Genomic DNA, 9,855 nt, shown 5'->3' with positions numbered 1-9,855 from the left:
TTGAACCGTTTGGTGGAACAAGCTATAAGAGTATTCTTTTCAAAATCTTAACCCTGAAAAGATGAGGAAGGTAGAGGTTATTATGAAAGATCTAATGAATATGGATAAAACTGATTCTGAATCAGATGAAGACCTTCAGAACTATGAAGACCTTCAAAACTGCATGAATTCAACTTGGCATGAAGGTTGAAGACCTTGTTATGTTTCACATGATTTGTTGTTGATTGTTATTGTTGACAAATTTTTGTATGTTAATAAATTTTTATTGGATTATAATGCACCACTACCTTATGTTAACTTGTTTTTTTTACATGGTGTTTGTAGTATTACAATTGATTTGTGTTGCTATGAAAAAAAAATACAAGAGAGGATGAAGATGAAGTGAAAGATGCAAGCTTGTGTGATAGACCTAGAATGACATCCATTCAAATTTAACACAAGTTTGCAGTTTTCTCCTCGGTTTCATCCTCCTTTCATTTTACAAGTTTATCTTAATTTTCCAAGAATGGTTAGTTATCAAGTTCTCCTAATTTATGTTAATTAGTTGAATTTTTTGTTGATAAATGTAGTTAGTGAGTTTGTTATATCATATGTGATTGCTTGTTTTACTAACCCCTGATTGAACTTGCATTCATTTAAATTAATGTTTGAGAAAATAATCATAAATATTAAATTATCTTGAAAAATAACTTAGATGTGTCGTACCCCGAAATTTGCCCCTCTTTTTTCATCCAACCTTGGGCCTAAGGTTCATCTGTACCCATCCATGTTTCATTCATATGTGTCATGCATTCATGTTAATACAAACATCAATAGATTCAAAGTTGTTGGTTATTCCAAATTAGGGTTTTGTTTGAGTACTGGAGTTTGGTTCATCATATGAGGGAAAACCCTAATTCTATGCCCCATGGGGTTTTGATTCATGGAGTTCACATCATGACATTCATTTATAGATCCCAAACTATAATTCTTGGTGTTTAAGCTCTTGGAGATTGCATCATGGTATCCATTGTGCACAAACCCTAATGTTTGCCTTGGGATCTTTTTTGTTCACGTGGCTTGCTTTGGATAATTTTGAAATCCTGATTGTATGGGCCATTTAGTTAGTTTTCTTATGGAGCCTGGTTGCTTGTTTTTTCATCTGATTTGCATTTGATCTAGTGAAACCCTAATTCTATAGGGTAAATAATTCAATTACTTGTGGAGTGCTTTATGCCCTAGTTCTTGATTTAAGACCTTGGGCCATTCGTGATGGTTTCATTGATATTTTGCTTAATAACTCATCTGCTAAAGGCACATGTTTCAGGCATGATCCACAAGGGTTCAACTTGCATCATTCACCCACTAGCATTAACATTGCATTTGTATTTTACATCTTCTTTGTTAAGTTGACTATTGGTTAACTGTTGACTTTTAGTCAACTAGTTGACCAAAGTCAACAAATCATCATTGATTCTAAGTGTAATTTATGCCTTGTCTTATTAACTCATGTCATCCATTAAGCATTCTGCATTTGTATCCCCACGTATAAGGTAACGGGTAATCAAGTTATTGGATGGTGTGCCTTCATGGTGAATAAATAGTTTGTTTTAGCATAAATGGTTTGAATAAAAAATTTCATTTGACAATCAATTGTGATCCACATAATAAGATCATAGTCCATTTCAAATTATTTTTCATAGCAATTTTCAAATCACTTTAATTAACAATTTGCAACCATTTATTAAACTTTCTATATTTTCACATCCAATTTCCATTAACATTTTGAAATTACTTAACTACTTTGCAAAAAGAACCACATCGAAACCGTTTCAATATAACCTTTCAAAATCATTCCAAACATTTACTAACATTTAAGATCATTTCAAATCGTTTTTAACTAACACTCATAATTACATTCAATTTTCTATAATTCAATAACTCTCCAAAATCAATGAATATTCTATTCATGTTCAAACATTTTGATTCACAATTTACAATCACAATCCATTTACACTAGTTATTACTAACTTTCATCACTAATATCAATTAAATCCTCAAACTAACAACAACCTTTTTTTTACACATAACCAAATGGATTCTACAAGCAGCCTGATGACATTTAGATTTCATTAGACTTCATGCCCAAAATCATTTCAATCCAACCAGCTGCACATAGCAGTCCTCAATCGGCATTGCAACCCATGTGAAAGCATTTCCAACAACTCGGTTAACCATCCTTTAATCTGCATAACATCAACAAGCAAAGTCATTTGTTTTTACTACTAACTTCTTTTAAAAACATGAATGATCTCTATAAATTAATAATCCATCAATTACACCATCTCGATTTATTGAATGCATAACATTTTCCATTTGGTTTCTAAGATGGCCATGATTTTCAACAATAAATGCATAAATAGTTTAGCTTTCCATCATACACTAGCTATTTCATAATCCAAAATTTCAAGAATCAAGCAAATTCAATGCATATTCCATAAACTAGTCATTCAACATTCCATTGCTAATACAACACACGAACTCGATGCTCAATGACAGAATCGTACGCACTGCTGATGGTGATGAATACGAAGGAAGCGCCACTCGAAGCTTTCGGAGGAGCAAGGTCGAACGTCCACTTTTAGATATCAAAACCCGTTTTAGATGATTTTGGATTTTAATTGTCTTGTTTGGAATTTTAGATTTAAGTTTGAGAGGTATAAACACTACCCAACGTGTGTGCTGTCATGCCCGCTTGTTTATAAAGATATTTTAGTTTTATTTTTAAACAATAATTAAATAACTGATACTAAGATACTAAAATTAATAAAATATAATATTTAGTTGTGCCATGTTGTCGTTGGAAGCTAGCGAAAAGCCGGTTGTTTAGGAACAATCAGAATTCCGTTTCCTCCTCAAAAGAAAACTGACAAAATCATCTTCGTCTGCCTCGTAACTCAAAATCACCTAAAGTCAAAGTGAACTATACTACTCTTTAACACCAATATACGAATCCCACTCATAACTCGTATTCATTCAAATTTCAATCTCAACCTCAACCTCTTTTGACTTCACCAAAATGAACTTTAAACGCAACATGATTATTACTCTACTACTACTAGTAGCAACCTTAACATGCTTCGTTTTGGGTTTTGCTCATGCTACTGGATTCGGTGAACAACCACTCTCCAAAATTGCAATTCACAAAACCGTTGTTTCACTTCACACTAGTGCTTCAGTTACAGCCACTCCTTATATTCTCGGCACTAAGGTAACAACATCACATAACAAAAACTTAGTCAACTTTTCAACCGTTGACTCATTCATTGTATGTAATTTCAGGGTGAGGATACTCAGTGGGTCACTGTTGATTTTGATTTTCCTCATCCATCTGTTGATGATTGGGTTGGAGTTTTCTCTCCTGCAAATTTCAAGTAATGCATATCTATTTCTCTTTTATCGTTATCAGATTCTATTCAATTTTTTGCATTGTTCTAAAAACTGCACATCTAATGTATGATAAAATGACGACTTACTCTTGAAAGTGTTTTTTTTTCATTGGTAGTTCATCAACCTGTCCACCTGTAAATGATCCGAAAGAACAGGTTCCGTTCATATGCTCGGCCCCGATTAAGGTGCGCTAAATCAATATATCTATATAGGTTTCGTTAACTCTCTAACTTGAGCATTACTAATGTAATTCATTATTCATGTGAATCTTTGTTCCAGTACAAGTTTGTGAATTACTCAAACTCACACTATATCAAGACAGGAAAAGCTTCTTTGAGGTTTCAGTTGATCAATCAACGTGCGGATTTCTCCTTTGCGCTATTCTCGGGCGGAATATCAAATGTGTGTCTCCGACTCTTTCATTTGTTCATATATTTGCTGATTCCTTCTCAATCTGTATTGACACAAATAGGATAATTTTAATCATTTTACTAAGCTTTGCAGCCTAAACTTGTGGCTGTTTCGAATTTCATAACATTTGCTAACCCTAAAGCACCGTTGTATCCTCGCCTCGCTCAAGGGAAGTCTTGGGATGAAGTAAGTTTGTTTTCATACTTGAGGTCATTAATATAATATGTTAAGAGTTTTACATTGGATAATATATGGTCTGAACATGTCTTTTTAAGTGGGGGCAATCTTAATCCTTCAAGCTGGTTTTGTAGGGTTGAGTTAGGCCTAACCATATTTCTTAACATAATACAGACCAAAATTGTAATATTTATTAATGTGATGCTGTTCCTTTATATGAATTATTAAATTAAAATTAACCAATTTCCCATAACAAACAATCTATAGAGTTAATAAAGTTTGAGCACACAGCCATCAATATTTATAGATTTATAAAATGGTGTCATTGGACTTTTTAAGTTGGACCTGATACTTAAGGAAAAGGAATTCTACTCTTCTTTTTGAACACTCTGGAACCACTGTCTACTAGAGCTATGCAAGTGATTTCAAGGATTGTTTGTATTGTCTTTTGCAGATGACTGTTACGTGGACAAGTGGATATGGTATAAATGAAGCTACACCTTTTATGGAATGGGGTTCTGACGGAAAAACGTCTGGGCAAAGTCCTGCTGGAACATTGACATTTGATCGGAACAGCATGTGTGGTATGGTTTATTGAATCTGCTTAGCAGGGCATTACATTGGATTATTAATGTATACGGATTTACACAGTCTAATTCAGTTAGTATTTAATATGCTTGGTATTTTTATTGCATCATATGGTAAATTGAATTTCTGTGGCATCCTGCAATTTTATGAAGCTACTACTAAGAAACATCGTGATCATTAACTGATCTAAACTGAAATCATAATGTTTCCTATAGTGTATATACGAAGGAGTGCAAACTTCTTTTTTCAGAATATTATACTAGAGCAAGTCCTTATGAAACGGAGGGTGCAAGGTTATAAGAAACAAAGAATGGAATATCTAACTTGTTATAGAAATAGGCTTCAGGCTTAAGCAGAAGTCATCCCATGGCAGTAATGCTTTTCCTGTCTGAATTGTCATCAAATTTGTTTCTCCTCATTTTTCATTTGTGTTTCCTGCAACTTGATGGTATTTTAACATAAACTACTTCTTGATTGTGCCCCCTCGAATCAAATGTTGGAATGTTAATCATGTCATTTTTATCATCTCCAAAATGGTTCTCTTTCAATAGAAACTTAGAGTTCTTTTGTATCTGCACTGCATAATCTGGTCCTTTTGCTACTCTCACTCTGCAGGTTCACCTGCACAAACGGTTGGTTGGCGTGACCCTGGTTTCATTCACACAAGTTTTCTCAAAAATCTGTGGCCAAATTTAGTGTATGCATTCAGAAATCATTTTATGTTCGTAACACAATGAGGATTTGTAGAGTCTGTTTTATAGTTTTCTTTAATACATTTCTCAGGTATACATACCGATTAGGTCATCTTTTGTCTAATGGTTCGTACATTTGGAGCAAGAAGTATTCATTCAAGGCATCGCCTTATCCCGGACAGGACTCACTGCAGCGTGTTGTCATATTTGGTGACATGGGCAAAGTAAGGATCGTTAGGATTGAATATCTCAACTTTTTTAACACTTTTAGGGGCCCTGCATAGAATTGGAAACACGGGGTCCATGTAAAGTTATCTCATGAGATGACTACCTGTCCAATGATATAATAACTGTTCAGAATGGCCGTGATTTATTGATGGAGAAAATATTAACTTCCCTTCAATGTGTTTCAGGCTGAGCGTGATGGTTCAAATGAGTATAGTAACTACCAACCTGGGTCGCTAAACACCACTGATCAGCTTATCAAAGATTTAAAAAATATAGACATTGTTTTCCACATAGGAGATATATCATATGCAAACGGATACATTTCTCAGTGGGACCAATTCACAGCTCAAGTGGAACCAATTGCATCAACAGTACCATATATGATTGCCAGGTTTGTTATTATTCTGCATACATACCTTGTAACAGTGGCAGGTGAAATAAATTAATTTGTTGCTTGTATATTGAACCTTGATTGCAATCATCCTGCAGTGGTAATCATGAACGTGATTGGCCCGACACAGGATCCTTTTACAACACCACAGATTCAGGCGGCGAGTGTGGAGTTTTGGCTGAGACCATGTTTTATGTTCCAGCTGAAAATAGAGCAAAGTTTTGGTGAGTTCAGTTTCATGAGAGATTCAATTCTGTACATTTGATTATGTGCATGACCGTGTTACATTGAGGTTAATGGAAAAATGGCTCTCACTCTCTACATTTGAGTTTATTGCTCTAACAATGTATATCCAAGTTATTAAATGGATGAATTTCTGAGTTTTTCAGGTATGCAACCGATTATGGCATGTTTCGCTTCTGCATAGCTGATACTGAACATGATTGGCGAGAAGGATCTGAACAGTACAAATTCATTGAGCATTGTCTTGCAACAGTAGACAGACAAAAACAACCATGGTTGATCTTTGCTGCTCATCGTGTACTTGGATATTCCTCTGACTTTTGGTATGGGTTGGAAGGATCGTTTGAAGAGCCGATGGGAAGGGAAAGTTTGCAGAGACTTTGGCAGAAATACAAAGTAGATATTGCATTTTATGGCCATGTTCATAACTATGAAAGGACATGCCCAATTTATCAGGTAAGGACAATAATCAAATATGCAGGTATTTTATTTATATTTTAATTACTCACATGCTAATGTTCTGATGAACCAAATACGTATGCAGAATCAATGCGTGAATACAGAAAAATCTCATTATTCAGGCATAGTGAATGGAACAATTCATGTTGTTGTTGGAGGAGCAGGAAGCCACTTGTCCAATTTCAGCCAAGTAACTCCAAAGTGGAGTCTTTACAGAGACTATGACTTTGGGTTTGTAAAGTTAACAGCATTTAATCATTCATCCCTCCTCTTTGAATACAAAAAAAGTAGCGACGGAAATGTCTACGATTCTTTTTCCGTTTCAAGGAATTACAGAGATGTCCTAGCCTGTGTGCATGATAGTTGTGAACCAACCACCTTAGCATCTTGAACTGGAGCAGAAACCATCTATCTATGTTTCTCCAAAGAAATTGAAAACTGAGAAACATTTGCTAGAATTGGCATACATTATTAGGTCTTTATACACTCAAGATTATAATAAGTGAGAACTTCATGATTATAGTTCAAGTGTGGTTAAGACACATATTGCTAGAATTGGCATACGTTAGGTCTTTATACACTCTAAACTACAGTAATATTATTTGAAGTTCTCAATTTCTCATCTATTTGAGAAATAAAGAGAATGTCTACCCAATTGAACTGGATCTTTATTTTTTAATATTTTTGTAAGGATACATTTTTATTTATTATTATCATACACATATATGGTTTTCCTTTTTCTCTGTTTTTTACAATAAATAACATTCTCCTATGGCTAAAATATTTACAATTTATGATAATTACTGTCAAGTAAAAGTTACTATCTGTTAGTAATTGCAAGGAGGAAGCATAAGCATGCAAAATTCATATGGTACATGTTACATTATCTTATGTCAAACTTAACGGCAGAACTATAGACCAAAATAATATAATACTATGCTATGAAGTAGTAATATAATCAATGGCTAGGTGTATAATGAGATCATTGATTAATGTGATTTTCCAAGAATAACGCGTTAAAGAGCACAGTTTTCAAGGGAAAATAGCCGCAAGATTAAGCACATCACATGAGACTGACTGAACAACAAACTAGAATTGCACATAAGAAAGTGACACCTATACATAGAAAAAATCTCTTAAATGTGAGGAATTTGTCAAACGTCAGAGATTGAGAATTTGTGCAGAGCTAGATGCTTTGTTTGACTATAAAACTCTCTCATACTCTCATTCATGTGAGGGTGCTACAGTTCGATATTACCAATAAAGTGAGGTTCCTAGGAAATATCGTTTCAGAGACCAAAGTTGGAGGCTTTTAATAGTAGCTATATCTAACCGAACTAAACAAATGAAAAGATGCAATTATAGACAAGTTCCGAAAATAGTGTGAAACATGATGTTGCCCAGTTGCCAAATATGCAACCTTATCCATTTTATCAAATTAAAAAATAACACATGTTGTTGAGCCAGTTGACAAATCCACGATTCATTCCATGATGGTTTTTTTAGGAAAAGAGTTAAAATCATGCATGATCCATAATTAAAAGGTCCTTTTACTAGTGTGAAAAAGAAGATATCCATTCATCTCTTCTTTCTTGGAAGTACAAATCCTTGATAGCCAACGGCCATGACATTGACCTCAAGAAAGAGACATCTCATCTCATCTAAGGGAAGAGATGTCATGTGAGTTATATTCAATGAGCACTTTTATTGCTCTTTCTATTTTATAATCAACATAATCTTATTATAAAAAAATATTTTTAAATAAATATTATTTTCATTTTATAGATTAAATTAAGTATATTTTTTAGTTTATCCTCTAATTATTAGTATATTATTTTTAAAGGAATAAGAAATGAGTTAGAAAGCGGTGGTGACTGTGGATCTAGGCTTTCAATGCGGTGAAGTGGAAGACCCGCAAGATTAACAATCAAATGCTAAGTTAGTATATGAGAAAGAAAAGTGAAGTGAAATTTAATTTGAAAATTGTTACCTCCATTTGACGTATATATATATATATATATATATATATATTATATATATAATATATATATATATATATATATATATATTATATATATATATATATATATATATATATATATATATATATATATATATATATATATATATATATATATATATATATATATATATATATATATATATATCTATATATATATATATATATATATATATATATATATATATATATATATATATATATATATATATATATATATATATATATATATATATAATGAATTCGTTATTTGTTATGAGTGAATTACAGAAAGCTGTCGGATGTGCTTGCAGTTGAGATTCTTTATAATTATCAAATTGATAATTCTCGTGTGTTGAGAGGTTATGTAGAGAATGTAGCCCCTTCCTGGTGGTCTACCAAGGCCGATATGACTGGCTCAGATAGTGATGGGGTCAATATGACCAGCCTAGAACATTTGACCCCAAACCCTTGTTTGCGCTTAGCAAGGCGAGGGATTGTTATGCCAACATCGGATGCTGGCCACTCTGTTGATCATCTTTGATCAGGCGAAAGAGAAACGTTTCAGCTTCTGGGAAACTCGTACATTTAACGGTTCATACTTCAAACGTCCTTTCGAGAGTGTCGTCATTCAACTCTTGAAAACTAAAACACTTCAGTGTTGTGTGTGAGTGGTTTAACACGTGCGTGTGCGTGTGTATGTGTGTGTGTGTTGGGGGGGGGGGGGTTGCATGTTGAATAGTAATTTCTGAAGATTCAACACTACTTTCTTTGAGTTACTCTCTTAGTTTTATAATCCACCATCTTCTTTGGTTTTCTCACTTTCTTATCTGAAAAGTTAGTGTATTATGAGTAAGAAATCACAAAAGAGTGCTCACTAATCTCATAAATATTTTTCATTGAAATTTTGTTCCACATAAGACAGATGTTAGACCGGATGTTGAAACAACTTGCCCAACTTCTTAAACTAGAATGACAGTATGAGACAACAATAAGATAGTATAGAAGACAATAAAATAACCAAGAGATTGGTAACCCAATTTGGTGAAACCACAAATACGCCTGGGGGGCACTCTAACTAAGAAAAGAAATTCATTAGTTTGAATTAGTACACTTGATCTTACAATAACCAACAAACTCTATGTTGTTCAAAGCCATTTCCTAATCCTAGTGACTTTCTATTTAACGACTCCCCATAAATATGAGAACCTACTCACTTTCTTCTTAAACACATAACT

At 33.5% G+C, this 9,855-nt stretch overlaps 1 protein-coding gene across 1 annotated transcript; it reads left to right on the top strand.

Annotated features, from left to right (window-relative positions):
• The first annotated feature begins 2,840 nt into the window (after positions 1-2,840).
• LOC127074063 (probable inactive purple acid phosphatase 27) lies at positions 2,841-7,357 on the top strand. The gene is made up of 12 exons (XM_051015329.1): positions 2,841-3,250; positions 3,322-3,413; positions 3,545-3,614; positions 3,709-3,831; positions 3,934-4,026; positions 4,472-4,601; positions 5,221-5,302; positions 5,389-5,521; positions 5,711-5,916; positions 6,015-6,140; positions 6,306-6,615; positions 6,704-7,357. Exons 1-12 carry the CDS (start codon positions 3,059-3,061, stop codon positions 7,007-7,009), a joined length of 1,863 nt encoding a protein of 620 aa, XP_050871286.1. The 5' UTR covers positions 2,841-3,058; the 3' UTR covers positions 7,010-7,357.
• Positions 7,358-9,855: the final 2,498 nt, after the last annotated feature.

This window comes from Lathyrus oleraceus, chromosome 4 (assembly GCF_024323335.1).
Source record: "Lathyrus oleraceus cultivar Zhongwan6 chromosome 4, CAAS_Psat_ZW6_1.0, whole genome shotgun sequence".
Lineage (NCBI taxonomy): Eukaryota > Viridiplantae > Streptophyta > Magnoliopsida > Fabales > Fabaceae > Lathyrus > Lathyrus oleraceus.
This window is presented reverse-complemented; position numbering and strand designations above follow the sequence as displayed.

Coding starts and splice junctions, on each gene's coding strand:
- LOC127074063 (XM_051015329.1), top strand. CDS start 3,059: ATGAACTTTAAACGCAACATGATTATTACTCTACTACTACTAGTAGCA. Junction 3,251..3,321: donor CTTATATTCTCGGCACTAAG/GTAACAACATCA, acceptor ATGTAATTTCAG/GGTGAGGATACTCAGTGGGT. Junction 3,615..3,708: donor TATGCTCGGCCCCGATTAAG/GTGCGCTAAATC, acceptor TCTTTGTTCCAG/TACAAGTTTGTGAATTACTC.